The following is a 26,290-nucleotide window of genomic DNA, read 5'->3' on the forward strand; positions in this document are numbered from 1 at the left end:
TGTAAATTTTTTAAATTATTTTTAAAACTTTTTATTATATACTTTTATTGTGCATATTATATACATATATATTTTATTATATATTCCTTTAGTAGACTTTTTATTATATATTTTTAATAGATTCTTTAATAAAATGTAGTTTCACTTATAAAGTCATTTGGTTAGTTTAATTGATCTTTGAGTATAAAATTTAAGGTCCTTTAATAAATACTCATTAGGTAATTAGATCATGCCATTATGTATTATTGCCATGTTATCACAAAAGAACTTTCCTGGTAGTTTTCTTAAATATCAATAGTTTGGTACTTGATATAATAACAGGTATAGTAAACTCTTTTTTGAGCTTTTACAAATGATCATACTGGGCCATTTTAAATATATTTCAAATAATTGAAGCCTCTTTAAAACCCAGTGAGGTGTGTATTACTATTTCCATTTCACTGACAAAACTGAACCTTAGATTTTTTTTTTTTTTTTTAATTTTTTTTTTTTTTTTTTTTTCAACGTTTATTTATTTTTGGGACAGAGAGAGACAGAGCATGAACGGGCGAGGGGCAGAGAGAGAGGGAGACACAGAATCGGAAACAGGCTCCAGGCTCTGAGCCATCAGCCCAGAGCCCGACGCGGGGCTCGAACTCACGGACCGCGAGATCGCGACCTGGCTGAAGTCGGACGCTTAACCGACTGCGCCACCCAGGCGCCCCTGAACCTTAGATTTTAAGTAACATGCCAGATGCCAACTAGTAGTCAGGATTTGAGACTATGCCAGTCTGATGCCAGAGTCCAAACTTGTAGCCATGTTGATGTAACTCTTCCCATAAAAACGTTGAATTTGAGTTTTTCACTTGGTGCATAGCTCAATAATACTTAGGATTTTAAAACTGAATGAAAAGGACCTTAGCGGTTGTAAATTAAAAATATGATTTTATTTAAAACATCCTCTCTGTGTTTATAGATTTCTTTCGTCTTTTACTGGTACACTTTTACATTTTCTTTAGGCTTTGTGCCATTGTCATGTGAGATATTCTGTTCTTCAGCTTATTCCAGGTGTTGGAATAGAATGATCTTTGGGACTGAAAGGAATTGTTAGCAATAATTTGGCTCTTATTTATCAAGAAGCTGTGGCACAAAGAGAACAAATGATAAACTTACAGTGGTCATACAGCTGGATAGTGTCATTGCTAAGATTTCTTATTTCAGTTTAGTATACTTCGTTAATCAGAAAATTACGTATCGACCAGCTCTGCTTCACAAGTCAAATAACTCTAGAACCTTAACTGGAGTATAATCCTTCTATTTGGGACACAGCATTTTGTGCCAAAGGTAAAAAGCAAGAGGCTTAGGTGGAAACTTAATGCCTTTTAAAACTTCTGCTTGGATAAAATGCGCATATTCCACTGGCCAGAGCACATTATTTGGCCAAACATAAATGAACTAGGACAGCAAGTCCATGGCAGTTGGTGGGGATGTACAATCCTTTTAAAGGGAAGGGAGGGATGAGTCCTTGTGAACAAAATATTTTACCTCACCGCCACACTTCCAGGTTCTGGTAGTGGGCATAACCTTTGAGGATTTTAAGAAAACATCAAAGGCAAAAAACATAAGTAAATAAAAATGCAGTTTTTCTATTTTGACATATACTTCCTATGCTTTTATCTCCATATTTTGTTAACATAAGGTTATAGGGTATAATTTGATATGTTTTTAGTTTTTTCTAATCACTTTAAAAATCATTAAACTAGGCATGTTGATGTTAAACTAATTTCGTATTTAAATCATTAATTATAAATGGATCTGAACTTCCCAAATTGTTATCTTAGATTATTTGCAGATGAGTTTCCACGTGTTGACTATTAGAAAATTTTGAATATTTTCGTTTCTGTTGTACCTTCATGATATACTTAGCGCGACAATTCTAATTGAATTTGAACAATATGCCTACATTTGGTAGTTTTTGGGTTTTTTTTAAATGTTTGTTTCTTTTTGAGAGAGCGTGAACAGGGGAGGGGCAGAGAGAGACAGGGAGACATAATACGAAGCAGGCTCCAGGGTCTGAGCTATCAGCCCAGAGCCCAATGCAGGGCTTGAACTCATAAACTATGAGATCATGACCTGAGCTGAAATCAGTCACTTAATCAACTGAGCCACCCAGGCACCCCATACATTTGATAGTTCTTTAAAGGAAAACATTAAAATGTAAATATCACTTGTCAGATACTTAAGAATTTATCTTAGCCTTGAGCTTTTGCCTTTTTTCATCATACACCATATGCACTAAAAACTGCACAAAACATATACACAGTTTAAAGAAGTTATTTGGCAAATATCCATGTTATTTACATACTATTTAGAAAATAGAACATTAGAAGATCCTTAGAAGATCATAGTCTGCCCTCCCCCTCTTGTATCCCTTTGCTTCTTAAAGGTAACATAGTCTTGACTTTAGCTTTTAATTTCTTTTCAGACAATTTATGGAGAACTCATATCTTTGGAAGATAACAGTGATGTCACAGGGTTGGCTGTGTTTATTCTGAATCGCTTACTTTGGAATCCTGATATAGCCGCTGAGTATAGACACCCCAGTGTTCCTCATCTCTATAGAGATGGTAAGTAGTTCTGCCACCACGGCGTCCTCTCCACACTCTGCATAAATGTTGTCTTCTTATTCTTCCTGTCTCTGTTTAAATTTTACCTTCTTAGAGCTGCCAATATGAATAGTCAGTCCCTCTCTCTACTCTCCTCCCTTTCTTTACCCTCATCATTCCCCATCATTTCCTCCATCACTATAATTATTTTTACCTTTTTATTGTCTCTACTCACCCTGTCCCCAGAAGTAGGCAGTAAGGCCTGCGGAGATCATAGTAGTTTTAGTTTGCTACCACATATGGCACCCAGGATGCTACCTGCATAGTAGGTGCTCATTAAATATTTGTTGCATGAGATAGACTAAATCACTTGATATCTCTGTGCCTCTGTTTCCTCCTCTATGAACTGGAAATATTAAATGATACCTGCCTCATAGAGTTACTATGAGTAGTACATGAATTCATATATATAAAACACTGAGAAAGGCACATAGGGTTCTATTTATGCTTACTATTACTTTTCTTTATTAGCACGTTGTTATATTTTCAGGTGAAACTTGTCTTTCACAGATTAACTTGCTGTGCTTTTTTGTACTTCATTGAAGGTCATGAAGAAGCTTTGTCTAAGTTTACATTGAAAAAGTTGTTGTTGTTGGTTTGTTTCCTTGATTATGCCAAAATCTCCAGACTTATTGATCATGATCCTTGTCTCTTCTGTAAAGATGCTGAATTCAAGGTATAGTTTTCATTTCTTTTATATTTCACATTTAAGACTTTTGCTTGTTTCTGTTGTGTATTTTCTCCTTAAAAACTTTGAAGTTTCCCAAAGAACAATACTCTGGAGTGGAATAGGAATGCCTGTGTAGTCCGTCTTACTAGTAGTTTTAACCCCACCTAACTTAAGGTGAAAGGTTGACCTTTCACCGGCACACCCTATTAACTTTGATTTGAGAATCAATGAAACTATACTTCTGAGGAATTAACTTTGGGTTGGGGAGAGATTTCACTCCTAATTTAGCATATTATCAAATTAATACAGGAGCGCCTGGGTGGCTCAGTCAGTTGAGTGTCTGACTTTGGCTCAGGTCATGATCTCACAGTCCATGAGTTCAAGGCCCACATCAGGCTCTGTGCTGACAGCTCCGAGCCTGGAGCCTGCTTCGGATTCTGGGTCTCCCTCTCTCTCTGCCCCTCCCCCGTTCATGCTCTCTCTCTGTCTCAAAAATAAATAAACATTAAAAAAAAATTAATACTAATTTTTGGAGTCTATTATTATGAGTAATTTTTTCCAAGGCCTTAAATTGGAAATAGATGTTCATTATTACTGTATGATATAAAACCGACATTTTTTTTCTTTAAATGTTTATTTGTTTATTTTGGGAGAGAGAGAGAGAACACATGCAGGAATAGTGGAAGAGCAGAGAGAGAGAGAGAGAGAGAGAGAATCCCAAGCAGGCCCCGCACTGTCATCACAGAGCCTGATGTGGGGCTCAATCTCATGAACTCTGAGATCATGACCTGAACTGAAACCAAGAGTCAGACGCTTAACCAACTAAGCCACCCAACTAAGCCACCCAGGCACGCCCTGACACTTTTTTTATACTACCATTAATTTTACTTTATTTCTATATGCTCAGAATTTTAAGAATTTGTTATTATTGCAAACAAAATTATAATCTTGGAATATAATACCTGCAACTTGTTTCTCCATAGACTAGTAAAGAAATTCTTCTGGCTTTTTCACGAGACTTCCTAAGCGGTGAAGGTGACCTTTCCCGTCACCTTAGCTTTTTGGGATTACCTGTTAACCATGTGCAGACACCATTTGATGAATTTGATTTTGCTGTTACAAATCTTGCTGTAGACTTGCAATGTGGAGTGCGTCTTGTGTAAGTATAAGAAATAGAATTATTTTCCTTAATGGAATAGACTAAAATTTTCTAGAAAACACTTTTCTGTATTTACACAGTCTTTCCTGCTCTTTCATATAATGCAATAAATTTCAGGATTAAAAAACTTGGGGTAAATATCTCCAACACTTTGGTAAAATGTGTCAATTTTAAACCATGTCTCCTGTCCACATTTTTTTTCCATGCTGGCAGTGACTAGGGTCACTGTGAGTAGGAACTATTGATGCCCCAGAATAGGAGTTGGGACAAGCATGGAACTAATTAAAATATCAAACATTTAAGTATCACGTGTATCATCAATGATTTCATGAGTACTCCATCACTTGGGACCAATTCTAGCAGTATTAATAACCTTGTTTTACATATGAGGAAAAGTAAGATGAAGTGACAGGCCTTGCCCAAGTTTTATATCATGATATTGAGACATAAACTCAGGATGTCTGGCTTCAAAGCACGCAGCATCTGTCAGTAACAAACTAGAATCTTCGAAATCGGCTGTTATGTGAATTCAGTGTGCTGTTCCTGCTTTGGAAGGAGTGGTCGTGAGCATGGTACTATAGTTGACCGCTTTAAGATGTCCACATTGGAGACATTTGTCTTATTTCTAGGAAACTCTCCAAATTTATGTTACATTTGACATTTGTGAGGAAGGGATCTCTGGAAAAATCCCCACTTCTTCAAAAGCAACATACATGTCACATGCTTCCTTCTAAATTAAATTTCCATGAACATTCTTTTCTGATCATATGTTCTCACAGCAAGGTAATAGCTTTTGAACTTTATTGTAGCTTTCTCTTACTTGAGCAGTTTCCATAGAGGCTAGTGCATTGGCTGAAAATGTTTCACATGTTATTTTTGTATTTAATTTGTTCATTTCATAAATCCAAGCTGCCACATCTGTTTTCTGGCCAATAAGAATTCACATTTTTAGACTTTTTCTACTTTCCAGGAGGGGCAGTGATTGGTTTCATGTTTAGTGCTATTTTCCACAATGACAGACATTTTTTATGTTTTTACAAGACTTACTGAGGACTTAGCAGTATTGAACATTGATGCTTTTTATTTGATCAGAACCTCTCACTAGTTAAGAGACTTGACCATGCATACCAGATTTCTACTTTCTTCAGCGTCAGCAAAATGATCATAGATCTTTGAAGTTATTTGACAATGCTTGAGAATGGTTGATGTACTAATGCCATAGGTGATGAGGTGGTCTACTGTTGCAGAAATGCTTCATATGTTGATTGGGCAGTTGACCTGGAATGATCTTAAGTTGCTTTCTAACCTTTAGAAATTATGGTTCTGTAAACAATTCTGCCAAATTTTAGCTATGTATAATAATCCATTGAAGCTTGCTTTTTCTATAGAAACACTGATTATTGTCTAGTAGATAAAATACTAGTGACCTAGATGATATTAGGGGTTTGAATTTAAATTGAAGTGTATGTGTCTTTTTGAGATAGGTGTTCATATTTTTACAATAATCTGGTGTATATACCAGGATGGCTTTGGAATTTGATAAAACTGAGTTTGAGTTCTGATCTCAGTTCTGTCATTATTAGCTATGTGACCACAAGCAATTTACTTAATTTGTCTGGGCTTTGGTTCCTTCATCTGCAAAAAAGTGGGATAATAATGCCTGATTGTGGGATTTGCTGTGAGGACTAAGAAAAGACAGCACGTCCTTGATTTGTAGAATACAGTAGCCCCTCCATAAATATACTTTCTGCTTTCCTTTCCCTGTAGAACTCTGTTATTTTGTTCATGTGTTCTTTATGTGTGTCTCATCTTTTTTTTTTTTTTTTTTTTTTTTACATTTTGTTCATAGACCTCAAACCCTAGGCTTAAAATGAGAATGACTCTTATTTGCTAACTATGAAGCAACAGTTTTCAGATAGTTTTTTGGGATCTTTCTAACCTAAAATTCTTTAAATGTTGGAAATTTATGTGGGTGATAACTGTATTTAAATAAATTTCATCTTACGTATATATTTTATTTCGTTTTGTTTTTGTTTTTATATGTGTGTGGGGGGGGTTAAGTTTATTTGTATTTATTTTGAGAGAGAGAGGGAGAGAGAGAGAGAGAGAGCACAAGCCAGGGAGGGGCAGAGAAAGAGGGAGAGAGAAAATCCCAAGCAGATCCCATGCTATTAGCATGGAGCCCGACACGGGGCTCAATCTCACAAACTGTGAGAATATGACTAGAACTTCACCAACTGAGCCACGCAAGCACCCCTGTTTTTTTTGTTTTTTAAAGCAAAGTTAAGTTTATTTTTTCCTGTGATAAGGACAATCATACACTGACAGATTCTTAGCATCTCAGTGTGGGGAAGGTAAGGACAGGTTATTTATGACATTTTGGGATATGGTTTGAGACCCATCTTTTGATGCAGGGGGCTTTTCCTATATATTTTTATATGACAGTCTCATCTGAAAATTCCTTTATTGTTAGGCGAATCATGGAACTTCTCACACGGGACTGGAATCTCTCAAAGAAACTCAGGATCCCTGCAATAAGTCGTCTTCAGAAGATGCACAATGTCGACGTTGTTCTTCAAATTCTTAGATCACGAGGAATTCAATTAAATGATGAACATGGTAAAAATTGAGTAAAGATAAAAATTTTTCTTCTCACCAAAAATTGATATATACATAGATTGTGCTAACAAACTGATTTCATTTACAGGAAATGCAATCCTATCTAAGGATATTGTGGATAGGCACAGAGAAAAAACTCTTGCGTTACTTTGGAAAATAGCATTTGCTTTTCAGGTATTGTACATTTTGTAAATTTTGCACTTTTTGTCAATTTTCAGTACTGATTTATAGAAGCATTTTGCATCAGATAAGGACTAGCAAAATTACTAGGGTTTATTCTGTCCCAGGAACTGTGGTAATTGCTTTATATATATTCCAATTTAATCTTCACAACACCCGTGTAAGGTAGGTGTTGTCATTACCTCATAGGTAAGAAAACCAAAGCTAAAAGTTACCTTATTGATAGGAAGCAGAGACGAGACTAGAACCCAGGATCGTGTGGTCCCAAATCTTCTGTGTGATTCACATGACACACATTAACCACTATGCATTCCACTGCTTGATAAACTATGTTTATAGGAAACATAGGAAAAGACTAACTTTTGTGGGTTACAAATGACACATGAAAAACATAAAGAGACTTATCTTTTTTTTTTTTTTTTTTTTTTTTCAACATTTATTTATTTTTGGGACAGAGAGAGACAGAGCATGAACGGGGGAGGGGCAGAGAGAGAGAGGGAGACACAGAATCGGAAACAGGCTCCAGGCTCTGAGCCATCAGCCCAGAGCCCGACGCGGGGCTCGAACTCGCGGACCGCGAGATCGTGACCTGGCTGAAGTCGGACGCTTAACCGACTGCGCCACCCAGGCGCCCCGAGACTTATCTTTTTTTGTGTGTTTCAGGTGGATATTTCCCTTAATTTAGACCAGTTGAAAGAAGAAATTGACTTTTTAAAACACACACAGAGTCTGAAGAAAACAACGTCTGCACTGTCATGCCATTCTGATGCTATTATCAATAAGGAAAAAGACAAAAGGAATAGTGGTTCCTTTGAACGATATAGTGAGAGCATAAAGCTGTTGATGGATTGGGTAAATGCTGTTTGTGCTTTCTATAATAAAAAGGTAAGTTTCTTTGTTTTGTTTTGTTTTACAAAACAAATACATTTTAAATACATTTTGGTTAAAGTCAGACTTCAATTCCTAAAATATTTCATTGCATTTCTTAAATAATTTAGTTTATATATGAGCAAACTTGTCCTCAAATGAGTAAGGATATTTTCACTTAACTGTATTTAATCTGTCACCAATTGTGTAATGCACAATTACTAAGAAAAATTGTTCTAGTCAGGAGTTTTAATAGGAGACACTTGTATAAAACTGGGACACCTAAGGATCACACCCTTTTTATAAAGGTAAATTCAAATAAACCCATCATGCAGGAAGGATCAATAGAGAACCTGACCGCTGGGTACAAGGAGGAGGAAAAAATCTAAGTTGAGTGTTTTATTAGACTGATACTATATTTCTGTGTGAACTATACCTTTAATTGTAAATATGTAAAAATGAATAAAATATCTGGTAGGGAATATGAAGCCAGAAAAATGATACAGAATACATGTAACTGAATATAATAAAGTATTATACCTTGAACGACTCTGGTTATAGAAAAAAAGATAGATGGATCATCTTCCACGTTTTAACTAAATATTAGAGAGCCACTAAAGATTAGCGGAGAGTGTGTTCCAAACTTTTCTCTTAACTTCTGGTGTTGCTGGCAATCCTTGACATTCCTTCACTTACAGATACATTATTCCAATCTCCACCTCTGTTCTCACATAGCATCTTCCTGTGTCTGCCTCTGTGTCTCTCTCCATATAAGGATACCAGACATACTGATACTGAGAACCCACACTACTGCAGTATGACCTCATCTCAACAAATTAAATCTGCAATGAGTCTATATCTGAATAATGTGACATTCTCAGGCCCTAGGAAGGACGCGAATTTTTTGAGGGATCCTATTTCTCCCAGCACAATAATCAAAAAATTTTTTTCATGTTTATTTATTTTTGAGAGAGAGACAGAGCATGAACAGGGGAGGGGAAGAGAGAGGGAGGGAGACCCAGACACGAAGCAGGCTTCAGGCTCTGAGCTGTCAGCACAGAGCCCAACTCAGGGCTCGAACTCATGAAATCTGGAGATCATGACCTGAGCCGAAGTTGGACACTCAACCAACCGAGCCACTCAAATTTTGTTTTTGAAATAGAATTTTATAATTGAGAATTTGGCTATAAATATAGTATTCTTCTAGGTCCTATTAACACCTAATGTGATATTCTCAGCTGTTAAAAGGAAATATGGACCGTAAAACCACTAATAACCTATATTACTATATAATCCCAGTTAATTATGTTTCTGGTATTTCCATCAGGTGGAGAATTTTACAGTGTCTTTCTCAGATGGGCGTGTGTTATGTTACCTGATCCATCACTACCATCCTTACTATGTGCCTTTTGATGCTATATGTCAGCGCACTACTCAGACCGTAGAATGCACCCAGACTGGTTCAGTGGTGTTAAATTCATCCTCTGAATCCGATGGAAGTTCTCTGGATTTGTCTCTTAAAGCACTTGATCATGGTTAGTCCCTTTTGGCTGATGAACGTTTCAAGTTTTTCTTTGCCGTGTGAGATTTTTGACTGGACCTGTCTAATCTCTTTTTTATTTGCATAGTAGAAAACACTTCAGAACACTACAAAGAACTGCTAGAAAATGAGAAGAAAAATTTTCAGTTGGTTAGGTCTGCAGTTAGAGACCTTGGTGGAATACCTGCTATGATTCATCATTCAGATATGTCCAATACGATTCCTGACGAAAAGGTAAGTAAAAGAAGAGTTTCTAACTAAGAATAAGAGTCTCAGAAGGTGACAGTAAAAGTTGCACAATCTCTGTTAAACATCTGCTTTCATCTCTTCTGTTGTCTCTTAGGTGGTTATTACCTATTTGTCATTTCTTTGTGCAAGACTTTTGGATCTTTGTAAAGAAACAAGAGCTGCTCGACTTATACAGACAACTTGGAGAAAATACAAACTAAAAACAGACCTAAAACGTCATCAGGTACTAGTAAAAAATGAAAACACTGTAATGTGAATTGTACTTCGCAAAATGCCAGTTGGTTGATTCCTGATAGGATTTTTACGTTTTATTGATGTGTGAAACTATGGACATAATTTTTGTAATTGTATGTGTTTTGAGTTAGGGATGGATATTTCTCCCTAACTCCTGATGTTTGGTTCAGTGGATGTGTCTTCCAGCCGCTTTCCCCAAGTTTGCTCCGGGGGAAGTAGAATAACTTACTTCCTTTGTAAATTTGTAAAAGTAAACTCAGGAGACCTGACTCAGCATTTGCTTCTTCTTGGAATCTAACGTATCTCCAGGGAACAGGAGCTTTCCATGAGGTTTTCATGCTGTGTTCGGGGAGGCTTGATCTTGGTGCTGGAGTGGCCCTTGGGTCTAGGCGTCTAGTGTCTGGTTTTGTAGTTCAGTTAGCCAGTTCATTCTGTCTGTCATGAAACTGTTTTCCAGTGTTTTCTTTATTTTTTTTTAATGTTTATTTATTTTTGAGAGAGAGAGTGGGGGAGAGAGAGAGAGAGAGACATGGAGCATGAGTAGGGGAAGGGCAGACAGAGAGGGAGACACAGAATCTGAAACAGGCTCTCGGCTCTGAGCTGTCAGCACAGAGCCCGATGCGGGGCTCGAACCCACGAACTGTGAGATCATGACCTGAGCCCAAGTCGGATGCTTAACTGACTGAGCCACCCAGGCTCCCCTCTTTATTAGTTTAAAAGTGGTACTTTGGTTTCTGTTGTTTTATTTCTCAAGATATTTAGGACCTGGGCATAGGGATAGGAATGTTACTTATTATTTCCCTTTGTGACCCTAATACTATACAACTTTGTATTAACATAAGTGATTTTTTTAGTTTCGAGAAAAATGTGATTTTTAACCATCTGTTAAGTGGTGTTGATCAAGTTGAACAAACTATTTTAGTCCTTTTTTCTACCTACTCCTTCCACTAATAATCCTATACTCACTTATTTGGAAAATCAAACAAAATAAAATGAGCAACCATGCTTGATACATTTATCAGGTATTTCAGAAATACATTCCACCCGATACTGCTCCTCAATTTTGAGTTACTGTGCATTTAGGATAGAGTCCTTAATAACTCTATAAAAACAGTTACATTTTGGCAACTCTTACACATACCATGTATTTTGTCATAGTTTATCAGACTCAGAAATAACATTAATTGAAATTTGCTTTCACCCTACTCAAACTCTTGGTAGTAACTTTTGGGAGCTAGGCAGTGGCTTATACTCACAAATGGTCTTTTCTGCTGTCATATCTTCTTTGTGCCTTCTTTTGCCCTCCATCTTCTCAGTATCTGCCTCCTTGCCCACATATCCCTTCAAGGATAACTTTTGTCTTTTGGAAGCTTGTAGGAGAATTGCTTTAGGAGAGTTTTCAGCGAAGACTCTTTCCTGGCTAGTTCTCAAATTATTTCATTAATTCTGTTTATATGATATTAAATAAGATATTTAAAATCCCAAGAAACAGATATTTATCAGAATTTGTGGGGGGTCGGTGAGTGGCAAATGAAATCTTCATTTTCCTGCTCGAGATGATCTTGTTTTAAGAAGCTATAAACTGCAAAGATTTCTTAGCTCTTTGCTGGTGAGATCTCTTTTCCTGATTTATTTCTTTGATGTAAGTAGTAGAAATTTCCCTATTTTTTAGAGACCACTGCTTTTCTCCTTTCTCAAGTGACCATGTTCCCTCTCTTATACAATTATGCTAACACCCAATTATATCTTTTCATTTGCTATTTGGAACATTAAGCAGTAGGTTCCCTGTATATTCTCATAAAAATATTATAAGCTAATAAACCTATAAATACCAACTTGAGATAGCTGATTTTTCAGGTGTTAAATTTACTTTCATGTCACTGTTGTAATTAGTACAAACTATCCATTGAGAATAGAATGGCCCAAGTTCTTGCAGAGACAAGTGAAAATTGACTAATGGCCCAATTACCTAATGAATGAAGCAGGATTGTCCAAGGGTCCCCTGACCCGTTCTACCATTTAGTTCTTCCCGTCAAAGTGTCGGCACAAACTGCAAAGCAAAGTAAATCCCTGTGTTTGGCTCATATGCAAGGTAAAATAAAACAAGCCTGTAACAGGTTGGCTGTTGGCTGTCCAACAGCATAGGATTTAAAATGATGACGGTGGTCTAATTTAGAAAACAGTCAGTGACTGCCAGCATTGGAACTTTCACCATCAGTTTGTATAAGTTTTCAAAGTTGCTAATTTCATCACATGTTCACCTCCTTGAATTTGTCTCCTTTCCATCTGTAGCTTCCCTAATGTCACATAAAATCGTTCCATTTACTTTGCTTGAGATTGAGATAACCTTCAAACAGGAAAGTGTCAACTTACCTTAGCCTACTGTATCTAAGAATGCCCCTTGCTCTAAGAACTTTTGACTCAAATGCAACTTTTGACTCCATTTTTTTAAGCTAATAGGGAATGCTTTTTTAAACCCAGTTTTTAAAAATTGTGGTGAAGAACACATATCATAAAACTTACCGTCTTAACTTTTTTTCAGCGTACAGTTCAATAGTGTTAAGCGTGTTTACATTGCTATGAAACAGAGCTCCAGAATTTGTTTAACTTGCACAACTGAAATTGTGCTCATGAAATAACTCCCGTTTCCCTCTCCCCCAGCCCTGGAAATCATCGTGCTACTTTCTATTTCTATGAAGGGTGACTATTTTAGATGCCTCATGTATGTGAAGTCATGCGATATTTGCCCTTTTGTCAGTGGATCATTTCACCTAGTGTATGTCCTCAAGGTTCACCCATGTTGTAGCTTGTGGAAGAATTTCCTTCATTTTTTTAAAATTTTTTTTTTCAACATTTTTTTATTTATTTTTGGGACAGAGAGAGACAGAGCATGAACGGGGGAGGGGCAGAGAGAGAGGGAGACACAGAATCGGAAACAGGCTCCAGGCTCTGAGCCATCAGCCCAGAGCCTGACGCGGGGCTCGAACTCACGGACCACGAGATCGTGACCTGGCTGAAGTCGGACGCTTAACCGACTGCGCCACCCAGGCGCCCCAGAATTTCCTTCATTTTAAAGGCTGCATAGTATTCCATTGTGTGTATATACCACATTTGGTTTATACATTCATCTTTCACTGGGCATTTGGGTTATTCCCACCTGTGGGTTCTTGTGAATAATGCCTCTGAACATGGGTGTGTCTCTTTGAGACTGTACTTTCAGTTTTTTGGAATATGTACCCAGAAGTGGGATTGCTGGACATATGGTAGTTTCAGTTTTAAACTTTTTTTGAAGAACTGCCGTACTATTTCATTGCATTTTACAATCCCGCCAATAGTGCATGAGGATTCCAACTTCTCCACATCCCTGCCAATACTCGTTAATAGTACAGAGATATCTCATTGTGGTTTTGATTTGCGTTTCTCTGATAATTGGTGTTGTTGAGCATCTTTTCATTTGTGTGTTAGCCATTTGTATGTCAGGCTATCGGATATTTCTGTTGTTGAGTTATAGGAATTCTTTATATATTCTAGGTACAAGTACCTTATTACATATATGATTTGCAAATATTTTTTTTCTCATTCTGTAGATGGTTTTTCTCTCTGTTGATTGTGTCCTTCGCAGAATATAATTTTTTTGTTTGATGTAACCCCATTTGTCTACTCTTTGTTTTTGTTGCTTGTGCTTTTGGTGTCATCCTATAAATCATTGCTAAATCCAATGTTAATCAAATTTTTCTCTATGTTTTCTATAAGTAGTTTTATAGTTTTAGGTCCTACATTTAGGACTTTAGTCCATTGGGAGTTAATTTATATGGCATAAGAAAAGGGTCTAACTTCTTTCTTTTGTATATGGATGTCTAGTTTTTCCAGCATCGTTTACTAAAGAGACTGTTCTTTTCCCATAGATCATTCTTGGTACTCTTGTCAAGAATCATTTATCCACATATATGAGAGTGTATTTGTGGGCTCTCTATTCTGTGCCATTGGTCTATGTGCCTGTCTTTCTGCTAGGACCACACTGTTTGATTATCGTAGCTCTGAAATATGTTTTGAAATTGTGGCAGGGGGGAGGGATGCTTTTAACTTGGCTATCTGTAACCTTAAAGTCCATATGCTTCACATGGGACTTACTGACAGTGATATTAGATGGCTTACTGAGTTTGTTGGACATAATTCCGCAGCCCAGTTTTAGAATTGTCTAGTCTTTTCTCAGAAGTGATCTAATATATGACTCTCACCATTTGTTAGTATTTGTTTCAATCCATTAACTACATTTTTCCTTTCTTAGAGTGGCAGTTTGATCCCTTCCGTAAGTGAATGTGTTCCCATACTGTGCAGTTTCCACTCAACAACTGATTAGGATTAATTAATAACTAGAACCTATAGCTAATATCTGTGTAGAGCCCACCCTTGGATGGTGAGCTGTCCCATTTAGCTACAAAGAGGTTGTCACACATGCTATAAATTGTTCTTGCCATAAGAGGGAATGACTTCTATTCTAGTTTCCAGTTCAGGTAACTGAAATGATAAATCTAGCCTTGAAGAGTTTGGCAAAGTGATTGCCTAGTTCAAATCCTGGTTATCTTACCAGTGGACTGACAATCTACTTGACTGCTCTGTCTCAGTTTCCTCATAGTCATAAAATTAGTACCTGTTCATCTGCTCTTACAGTTGTGTGAGATTTAGATGAACCATTCATGAAGTGTTTAGAATGGTGCCTAGTGCCTAGTAAGTATTTAACCTATGTTGTTTTTCTTAGTAATGCATTATTAGGAGTCATGGATCTAGAGACATGTGGGGTACCAGCCTATAGTGCTCCCAGGGTAGGTGGCTCCTCTTTGAGCACCTATGCTGTCGGGCATAGGTCCTGATACCACTTCTCATAATCCAATATTCTTATCTGTTGAGTGTCTATGCTGTAAAACCGTTGTAGCCTGTGCTAAAAGTGGTATTTTGCTGCTTCTCTCTTTTTGTTAATTCTTTTGTTCAAGTTGTAACAAAACAATACTATATTCTATTGTAAGGCATTTTGTTTATTTTAGGGTCTCTTCCCCAACACCCCCCCCATAGTCCCCCTCTTTTTAAAAAATCAAGCATGAGGGGCGCCTGGGTGGCGCAGTCGGTTAAGCGTCCGACTTCAGCCAGGTCACGATCTCGCGGTCCGTGAGTTCGAGCCCCGCGTCAGGCTCTGGGCTGATGGCTCGGAGCCTGGAGCCTATTTCCGATTCTGTGTCTCCCTCTCTCTCTGCCCCTCCCCCGTTCATGCTCTGTCTCTCTCTGTCCCAAAAATAAATAAACGTTGAAAAAAAAATTAAAAAATAAATAAATAAATAAATAAAAAAATAATAAAAAATCAAGCATGAATCTGGGCCATAATCTGATAAACATACCGTATTTAAATTGCCTTTACATTTATTACTGACAAACTGTGGTATATCAAACATGTGTATGATCTTTATTTTAGACTTATATTTACTAGGAATTTTTGTTTCATCCTATAAATATATATGCAAATCCACCTATCGGACCATTCATCATTCCCAGAATTATCTTTACTCCAAAGATGAGCCTATCTTAAGTCTGAGGAATGTTTTATTTTCAGGATCAATTTGATTAATATTTAACAAATTATTTTCTTACAAATAATGGTTTAGAGTCTTAAGTAATTAAGTTTTTGATTCATATTTGCTTGTTTTTGTTTTTTGTCTTCTGTTTTTTTTTTTTTTTTTTTTTTAGGAGAGAGACAAAGCTGCAAGAATCATTCAATCAGCTGTAATCAGTTTTCTATCTAAACAACGATTGAAAAAGGAGATTAATGCAGCATTGGCCATTCAGAAACATTGGCGAAGACTCTTAGCACAAAGAAAGTTATTAATGTTAAAAAAGGAAAAACTAGAAAAAGTTCAAAATAAATCAGCATCAGTTATTCAGGTATAGCATCCTGGTATTTTGAATTTAAAAAGTTTTAATGACATTTTTAAGAAAGAAAGTAAAATATAAAGTTTTAAAGTATATCTTAGGCTTTCGTGTTTTTCTCGTACTTTAACAAATATTTAATACTTTCCTACTACCTACTACTATGATCAGCATAAGGCTCAAACAAATCAAAATGCTTCCTTTGCTTTGAAGGAGCGAATAGTCTTAATTCTTTACCCCTTCTGTCTTTGTTTTATATTAGAGGTTTGCAGTCTTCTCCATGGGACATGCTGACCCACTGTACCATTTTGCTTTGTATGTCCACAAACTCTACCACGCTCTTTTTTTAATCTTTACTATGAGTCCTGGAAACTTCTTTTGGGATAAATGTGTGCGTTTTCCTCTGTAGCCCACTTAGTTGGTATATAATGAAATATTACTTATAATCTATATATAGAATGCCTATGTTAGTTTCCTGCTTAGAAAAAATTTTTAACATATCTACTTTACATAATAGACATATTCCATTCCACATATCTTCGTGTGAGATTTTGATATTAGATTCTATTTTGATAACATCGGAGAGGTGTACTATTTAAATTTGCCCTATGTAAATGTCATTGAAGCTTCACCCCATAATTTTATATTTTATAAATTCGGAAATTTTTGTGTCTGGCTACTACTGTTGATAAGTGAAGGATTCTGATTTAACAAATTATCTTTTTGGAACCATTTTTAAATGTGAAGTATTACTCATAGAAAATTGCACAAAACACAAATGTAGAGCCTGATAGTTTTTCACAAAGTGAATACCCATGTAACCACCACCTAGGTCAAGAAATAGAATATTGTCAGTTTCTCAGAAGCCATTTCTCAGTCCATTAGCTTCCTCACCCCAGCCCAAAGTAACCATTATTCTAATATATGCTAATCATGCCTTTTTTCTACACATCTTTAAACACTATCATTTTGTCTTGCCTGTTTTTTTTTTTTTTTTAATTTTATCTAGATGGGTCCAAACAATGTAAATTCTTTTATTCTACATTATTAAATTTGTGATATTCATTAGTGTTGAGTTTAACTGTGGTTTAACTTTCAGTCTCTAATATTCTGTAATTTACTTATAATGTTTTAATTATTTATGCATCTCTTTATAGTAAGAGAAATAATGTGCTGTACACATTATTTCTCATCAGACTGAAGAGTAGAAACAGAACCACAATTGACACATAAAAGGAATAAGGCAATATCTGTTGAAAAATCTTAGAGGGTCCCTAACTCTCCTCACCCATGGGTGGGTGTCCTTGGACCAAGCACAGGTGCATAACAATGGGCAGTGCTAATGGAGACAGAGGTACCTCGCCCCTAAAATGTTTTCCTTATGTGTAAGGAAAATTCATCTGCAGTAGGGAATTCTTCCCCAACCCTCACCCTGACGAAGGAATTAGGGACTGTGGGTGGTATGAGAAGGAACCAACCTTGGCTATTCAAGAGATAAACAGTTTGTCATTTCTCAGATCTTTTCAGAATACTACTTTCTGACCGTGAGTCTATAATTCCAAAATTTGGGAAGAAGTAATTTTATTTTTAATGAGAAAAATGAGAGTGATCTGGCTCACTTGTTTCTCAAATTCCTGTGTTTAAACTATTAGACCTGAACAGGGTCCATCATGTAAACAGTTTCCAATCATTACCAGATAGCTTAGCAGTCTTGATATTAAGGAGAAAATACAAAATCTAAAGGTATATTTATAGGAAATTACTTAGAATCAATAGATAGCAGAATGTCACTATAATTTTATTTTGACTGTTTCTTATATGTTATTCTAATAGAACATAAACTTGCTTATATTTCTTATGTTTCTGAAATACAGATGCAATATAAATACCATTAAGATTGAGATCACAATTTCTGAATTGGCTACAGCTGTGTCAATATAGAAACTACATAACTACAAACATAAACAAAAACAAGAGACAAGTAATTTCCAAAAATATATTGTTTTTTTAATTTAACTTGTTTATTTTTAAGCAAAATGTTAGGAAAAATACTTGCAGAGGTGTTAAGTATAGAAAGTTATGTCTGTTTTACTTTGTGTCCTTTCTTACATTTCAGAGGTATTGGAGAAGATATTCCACTAGAAAACAATTTCTGAAATTGAAATATTATTCAGTCATCCTGCAATCTAGGATAAGAATGATAATAGCAGTTACTTCTTACAAACGATATCTTTGGGCTACAGTTACAATTCAGAGACATTGGCTTGCTTATTTAAGAAGGAAACATGATCAACAGAGATATGAGTTGCTAAAATCATCATCTCTTATAATCCAGTCTGTGTTCAGAAGATGGAAGCAACATAAAATGCGATTACAAATAAAAGCTACAATAATATTGCAAAGAGCTTTTAGAGAATGGCATGTCAGGAAACGAGCTAAAGAAGAAAAATCTGCTGTTGTCATACAGTCATGGTATAGAATGCACAAAGAATTACGGAAATATATTCACCTTAGATCTTGTGTTGTTATCATTCAGACCAGGTTTCGGTGCCTTCAAGCCCAAAAGTCATATAAAAGAAGAAAAGAGGCTATACTGACTATCCAAAAGTTCTACAGAGCACATCTGAAAGGAAAGACTGAGCGCGCCAACTATTTGCAGAAACGGGCTGCAGCCATTCAACTACAGGCTGCTTTCAGAGGGATGAAAGCTCGTAATTTACACAGACAAATTAGAGCTGCTTGTGTTTTTCAGTCATACTGGAGAATGAGACGAGACAGATTTCGATTTCTAAACCTTAAGAAAATTACTATCAAATTGCAGGCACAAGTAAGAATGCATCAGCAATTACAGAAATATAAGAAGATAAAGAAAGCTGCCCTTATAATTCAGATTCATCTTCGAGCTTCTATTTTAGCCAAGAGAGCTCTAGCATCTTACCAGAAAACCCGTTCTGCTGTCATTGTTCTACAGTCTGCATATAGAGGGATGCAAGCCAGGAGAAAGTTTATTCACATCCTCACATCCATTATAAAAATTCAATCATATTATAGAGCTTATATTTCCAGAAAAAAATTTCTGAGACTGAAACATGCTACAGTAAAGTTACAGTCAATTGTCAAGATGAAACAGACTCGTAAACAGTATTTACATCTGAGAGCAGCCACACTATTTATCCAGCAATGGTACCGGTCCATAAAAGTGGCTGCACTAAAGAGAGAAGAATACGTCCAGATGCGGGAATCTTGTATCAAATTGCAAGCTTTTGTTAGAGGTCACCTGGTTCGAAAGCAGATGAGGTCACAGAGAAAAGCTGCTGTTTCACTACAATCTTATTTCAGAATGAGAAAGATGCGGCAGTACTACCTGGAAATGTATAAAGCAGCTGTTGTCATTCAGAATTACTATCGCGCTTACAAAGCACAGGTCAGTCAGAGGAAGAACTTCCTGCAAGTTAAAAGAGCAGTTACTTGTGTGCAGGCAGCTTACAGAGGTTATAAAGTACGCCAGCTAATCAAACAGCAATCTATAGCTGCTCTTAAAATTCAAACTGCTTTTAGAGGCTATAGTAAAAGGAAGAAATATCAGTATGTGCTTCAGTCTACTATCAAGATTCAGAGATGGTACAGGACATACAGGACTGTTCGTGATGTAAGAATGCAATTTTTAGAGACAAAGTCAGCTGTGATTTCTCTCCAATCTGCTTATCGTGGCTGGAAAGTTCGAATGCAGATCAGAAGGGAACTTCAAGCTGCGGTGAGGATTCAGTCTGCTTTTAGAATGGCCCAAACCCAGAAACAGTTCAGATTGTTCAAAACAGCAGCATTAATCATCCAGCAACATCTGAGAGCATGGAGCGCGGGAAAGAAGCAACGTATGGAATACACTGAACTCCGTAACGCAGCACTGATGCTTCAGTCTACATGGAAGGGAAAAATAGTGAGAAGGCAGATTCGAAAGCAGCACAAATGTGCTGTCATCATACAGTCATACTACAGAATGCATGTGCAGCAAAAGAAGTGGGACATCATGAAAAAAGCTGCTCGTCTGATTCAAATGTATTATAGGGCGTACAGGATTGGAAGGAGACAGCGTCAGTTGTATCTGAAAACCAAAGCGGCCATAGTCATCATACAGTCTGCTTACCGAAGTATGAGAGTAAGAAAAAAAATAAAGGAGTACAACAAAGCGGCAGTCGCTATACAGTCTACATATAGAGCTTACAAAGCCAAAAAAAACTATGCAACCTACAGAGCTTCTGCTGTTCTAATTCAGAGATGGTATCGAAATATCAAAATTGCAAACCGTCAACGTAAGGAATATCTTAATTTAAAGAAGACAGCAGTTAAAATTCAAGCTGTTTTTAGAGGTATTAGAGTGAGAAGACGTATTCAACACATGCACACAGCAGCCACTTTCATTAAAGCCATGTTTAAAATGCATCAAGCAAAAGTAAGATACCACAAAATGAGAACAGCAGCTGTCCTCATTCAGGTAAGATACAGAGCATATTGTCAAGGTAAAATTCAGCATGCAAAGTACCTGACAATTTTGAAAGCTGTTACTGTTCTTCAGGCAAGTTTTAGAGGAGTAAGAGTTAGACAGACTCTCAGGAAGATGCAGAATGCAGCAATACGCATTCAGTCCTGTTACAGAAGATACAGACAGGAAACGTATTTTAATAAGTTAAAGAAGGTAACACAAACAGTACAGCAGAGGTACCGGGCAGTGAAGGAGAGAAACGTACAATTTCAAAGGTATAACAAATTAAGGCATTCTGCCATATGCATTCAGGCTGGTTTTAGGGGGATGAAAGCTAGAAGACATTTAAGAATGATGCATTTAGCTGCAACTCTGATTCAGAGGAGATTTAGAACTCTGAAGATGAGAAGAAGATTTCTGTCTCTCAGGAAAACCGCTCTTTGGGTTCAGAGAAAATACCGCGCAACTGTTTGTGCAAAGCATCACTTACAACAATTCCTGCGGTTACAAAAGGCGGTCATTACACTCCAGTCATCATACAGAGGATGGGTGGTAAGGAAAAAGATGCAAGAGATGCACAGGGCTGCCACTGTCATCCAGGCAGCTTTCAGAATGCACAGAGCACACGTGAGGTACCAGGCCGTGAGACAAGCCTCCGTTGTAATCCAGCAGCGACACCAAGCGAACAGGGCTGCCAAACTGCAGAGACAACGTTATCTCCGACAAAGACATTCTGCCCTGATCCTTCAGGCTGCATTTAGGGGTATGAAAGCGAGAAGGCATTTGAAAATGATGCATTCCTCTGCCGTGCTAATTCAGAGCAGGTTTAGGGGTTTAGTGGTAAGGAAAAGATTTGTTTCCCTCAAAAAAGCTGCTGTTTTTGTGCAGAGGAGATATCGGGCCACCACGTGTGCCAGGCATCACTTGCATCAATTCTTGAAAGTACAAAGGGCGGTCATTACAATCCAGTCATCTTACCGAAGACTGATGGCAAAGAAGAAGGTTCAGGCGATGCACAGGGCTGCATCTCTCATCCAGGCCACTTACAGAATGCACAGGACGTATGTTACCTTTCAGGCTTGGAAACATGCCTCAATTCTAATTCAGCAACATTACCGGATATACAGAGCTGCAAAACTGCAAAGAGAAAATTATGTTCGACAAAGACATTCTGCTTTGGTCATTCAGGCTGCATATAAGGGAATGAAAGCAAGACAGCTGTTAAGAGAAAAACACAGAGCTGCTATCATAATACAAAGCACATATCGAATGTATAGACAGTATCTTTTTTACCGAAAGATTCAGTGGGCCACAAAAGTAATCCAAAAAATATATAGAGCAAAGAAGAGGAAAGCACTTCAACACGATGCACTTAGGCAAGTAGCGGCCTGTGTTCAGGCAGATTTCCAGGACATGATCATAAGGAAACAGATTCAGGAGCAGCATCAGGCCGCCACTGTTCTTCAGAAGCATCTTAAGGCCTCCAAAGTAAGGAAGCATTATCTGCACTTCAGAGCAAAAGTAGTCTTTGTTCAGAGGAGATACAGAGCACTAACTGCAGTGCGTACCCAAGCGGTCATTTGTATACAGTCTTCCTACAGAGGCTTTAAGGTCCGAAAGGATATCCAGCGTATGCACCTGGCTGCCACCCTAATTCAGTCACTCTACCGAATGCATAGGGCCAAACTTGATTATCGGGCAAAGAAAACTGCCGTTGTTCTTATACAGTATTATTATAGGTCATACGTCAGGGTAAAAACGGAAAGAAAAAATTTCTTAGCACTCCAGAAATCTGTACGAATTATTCAGGCTGCTTTTAGAGGCATGAAAGTTAGACAGAAATTGAAAAACCTATCTGAGGCAAAGATTGCAGCCATTGAGAAGCGATCTGCGTTCTGCCGCCACAGAACTGAAACTCCGTATGAAGCTGTGCAAAGCTCAGCACTTAGGATTCAGAAGTGGCATAGAGCTTCTCTAGTTGCTTGTTCACAGGAGGCAGAGTGTCATTCCCAGGGCAGGGCTGCAGTAACGATTCAAAAAGCTTTTTGTAAAACGGCCACAGAAATATTGGAAACACAGAAGCATGCTGCCCTACGAATTCAGTCCTTCCTTCAGATGGCTGTGTATCGGAGAAGATTTGTCCAGCAGAAAAGAGCTGCTGTAACCCTACAGCAGTATTTCAGGACATGGCAAGCAAGAAAGCAGTTTTTATTGTATAGGAAAGCAGCATCGGTTTTACAAAATCACCACAGAGGCTTTTTGTCTGCAAAACCTCAAAGAGAAGCATATTTACACGTTAGGAGCAGTGTTATCATTATTCAAGCTAGAACAAGAGGATTTATACAGAAACGAAAGTTTCAGAAAATTAAGGATAGCACCATAAAAATCCAGGTACTTGTAAATTTAAATGTAACGCTTGCATTCTTTCCTTAACCAATATTTGTTAGATTTATAAAATGAGTTTAAGCAGATCATAAAACATAATACTTAGTTTACATGACCATTTCACTTTTCTTCCAAAATGGAACGTTTTTGAGAGTGGGAAAAGGGAACTAATAATTCAGCTAAGACAGTGCAGAACTAGAATTCCTCTGGACATGATCGCTGTACGCTTGTTGCATTTCAGTGGGTGTTAATTTTGAGAATATAGTTTGTTTATAGTTTTACTCTTTTGAGTAAAATTATTTTTTAAGTGAGAAATTGAAGCTAAGGTAAAGTGATATTTGGCCAAGTTTAGGCCAAATGGTATAATTTTATCCCTCTAACAATCTGCTAATAAGACCTACTTAAGCTAGATAGGCCTGTGTAGTTTATTCAGAGCATTTAGCACTTCTGGTTTCCAAAGCAATTTTATATTATTTTTTTCATTCTATTATTATTATTATTATTATTACATATAACATATATATATGCATTATATTAATATGTATATGTATAATATTTATATATTATATATATGTTATATTAACATGCATATGTATAATATATTAAATTATACATATATTAAGTTGAGATGTTATGCTCAAGAATGAATTGGAAAGAGCCCACTAAAATATATCCAAGGAACATTCTAGTTGTAGGAGATAACAGGGAGTTCAAAAACTAGAGCGAGAGTGTGTGTAGTACTGTGAAAAGAGTGATTGGAGACCAGGATGGCAATAGAGGGAGTGAGATTGTGGATAGCTTTGTAAGACATAGAAGGGTAGTCTTTTTCGTCAGATTAAAAGAAGTTCTAGAAGAGTTTAAAAAGAAGACCAGAATCATATTTTTATTTTGAAAATAATTGCTCTGGCAATAATGTGGAAGAGGGACTGGAAGGGGAGCAAGACTAGAAGCAGAGAGACCAGCCAGGAGGCTGTTGGCAGTAGGTCAGGTGAAAGATAGTTTAGTAGTGGCAATGGGATTGCAAGGATTCGTTTGAGTGGAGGGCGTAGTACTTGCATCACATAGAGCCTAAACGAGTTTTCAAGCCACGTGCGCAACTTAAGTAACAGCAGATGCTACCATTCGCTGACAGAGGCAGCAGAGAGGAGCAGACTGGAAGATTGATGAGGTGTGCAGTTTGGGGTACATGATGAAGTTGAAGTATCTAGCAAGGCAGCTGGCTGTGTTTGGAGAGTAGTACAGATTTTGGAATTTGACTTCTACATTATTGGCATACATAGCATCGTTGAAGTCATGGAGTGATGGGATCACGTAGGAGTAATGTGGAAAATGGGTAAAAGGAGAGAGCCTGCTGGGGACTCCAACACTGAAGAACGTCAACATGTGAGAACATTGAGAGGAGACGCCAACACATGGTATTAAGAGGGAACAAGAAAACTGAAAGATTTATAGTATCAAGAAACCAAGGATTGAGGGAAGAAGAAACGAATGTTCAAATTCCAAATGCTGCCAAGAAGTTAAGGGTTGAAATGTGTTAACTAGATGTGTTAGTTAGGGTTATATTCAGTTGAAATGACAGAAAAGCCACAGTAACAATCTTAGGAAATTTTGACTATTTTTCTCATACATGATTACGTTTAAAAATTATACTTTACACGTCTGGTTTTTAACATATCCTTCATGGTCTCAAACTTTAGTGCACATTGAAATCACTTAGAATTTTTAGAAATACTGATGCCTGGCTCCTACTGTGAATACCAATATGTTGGTGTTCAGGTTTGTTTACATAAAAGCCATATATAATATGCTCTGAGTAAGTCAAGGACATCACAAGAGTAATTGTTGCTTGTCAGCTGAATTTGGAGCTTGATCCCCATGTAGATTGTGGCTGCAGTATTTGTTTGGAGTCAAGACTTGGGTTCAGATCTTGACTCTGTCACTTACTGGCCTTGTGGTGTAACAAGTCTCTTCTTCGTCGACGTTGATTTCTGTTTTGTCAAATAGAGATCTTAATAATCATCTCACAAGATATTTGTAAAGAATAAAGGTACTTCTTCCACTTATTACCTGCACATCAACAAGTTACTCAATTTCTTTGGGCCTTGTTTACTCGTCTCTAGATTAAATATTATCTACCTATGTTATTATAAGGTTTTAATAGTGCTTAGTGCGAAGGGCTTAATAGGTTATAGCTGTCACTTATACATGTAGTCAGCTGCAAGGTTGCAGAAATTGGAAAAACTGATAGTCCTCAGACAGATAGCTGCTCTCAGGATTTTGTTGCAGCCTGGACACAAAACCCGGGATACATGTGAGGGAGGTGGGTGGGAGGTAGGAGAGATTCCTGTTCCTTCCCAATAAGTAGTCAGTGTGTTCCTTTGCTTTCTTTTCTTCCAAACGGATTGAGATAGTAAGGACAATACACGCATCTGGCTTTTCAGACATTATACATATATTAAAATTTAGGAATATTTGTTAAGGTTATATTAGGCTTAGCTGTCAGCCAGCCAGGGTACGTGTGATAAAGCATATAATAGGTGTTCACTGTGGTAAGCTGCACTGTTTCAGGGGGCTCATCTATGTCAGGAATGAATGAGCCTAATAGAAGAGTCATCATATGACTATATTTCTGCAATTGATTTTGTCTACTTAGCATTACATTAGCTATGTTTAATACTGATTTTTTTTCAATTAACAACAATAAAAAATACATCTCCTTGCATATTTTTTATATTTATGTATTTAATAGGCTGCGTGGAGGAGCTATAAAGCCAGGAAGTATTTATATAAAGTGAAAGCCGCTTGCAAGATTCAAGCCTGGTATAGGTCTTGGAAAGCACGTAAAGAATATCTAGCTATATTAAAAGCTGTTAAAGTCATTCAAGGTTGTTTCTATACCAAACTGGAGAGAACACGGTAATGTATCATAGCTGTGTTAGGGGAGTATGAGGGTCTGTGTGTGTGGTAGCTAAGTCTTTATATAAAATAATACTGCTTATTTCTTTGTCTTTTAAATATTTGCTACGCCTAGCTTGTATGGTTTCTTTTGTTAGTGTTATCTCCACTGATGAAACAAAATAAGACTCTTATTTTTTGAGATAGAGCCTTGATACAATCATTTTTCTTTTTTCTTTTTCTTTTTCTCTTTTTACTTTATATTAGCCCCCCTATTTTACTTTAATGAAGACCTAATTACCAACTTATTTTTGTTCATTGTATTTTCCTGTTCCTAGTTCATTTCTTTGAAACACATTTTCTGAAGCTCTTATCAGATTATCTATATTATTTTTTTATTTCACGGTGTAAGAATTTTCCCCCAGTTACCAGAATTGATGAATTATTATAT

At 37.0% G+C, this 26,290-nt stretch overlaps 1 protein-coding gene across 3 annotated transcripts in view; it reads left to right on the plus strand.

Moving 5' to 3' along the window:
* Positions 1-26,290, plus strand: part of ASPM (assembly factor for spindle microtubules) — a 53,695-nt gene that overhangs the window by 14,176 nt on the left and 13,229 nt on the right. The window contains exons 8-19 of one of the 3 annotated variants that reach the window (XM_086693896.1): positions 2,465-2,606; positions 3,191-3,321; positions 4,299-4,474; positions 6,948-7,093; positions 7,182-7,267; positions 7,937-8,158; positions 9,468-9,675; positions 9,769-9,914; positions 10,024-10,152; positions 15,900-16,094; positions 18,196-22,950; positions 25,694-25,860. In XM_086693896.1, the coding sequence (XP_086550022.1) occupies positions 2,465-2,606; positions 3,191-3,321; positions 4,299-4,474; positions 6,948-7,093; positions 7,182-7,267; positions 7,937-8,158; positions 9,468-9,675; positions 9,769-9,914; positions 10,024-10,152; positions 15,900-16,094; positions 18,196-22,950; positions 25,694-25,860 (6,503 nt within the window). The remainder of the gene's footprint in view (positions 1-2,464; positions 2,607-3,190; positions 3,322-4,298; positions 4,475-6,947; positions 7,094-7,181; positions 7,268-7,936; positions 8,159-9,467; positions 9,676-9,768; positions 9,915-10,023; positions 10,153-15,899; positions 16,095-18,195; positions 22,951-25,693; positions 25,861-26,290) is intronic. The other 2 variants (XM_025921287.2, XM_086693897.1) reach the window with 2 other exon arrangements.

Source organism: Puma concolor, chromosome E4, assembly GCF_028749965.1.
Source record: "Puma concolor isolate L17-30 chromosome E4, mPumCon1.1.hap2, whole genome shotgun sequence".
In the NCBI taxonomy this organism is placed as follows: Eukaryota; Metazoa; Chordata; class Mammalia; order Carnivora; family Felidae; genus Puma; species Puma concolor.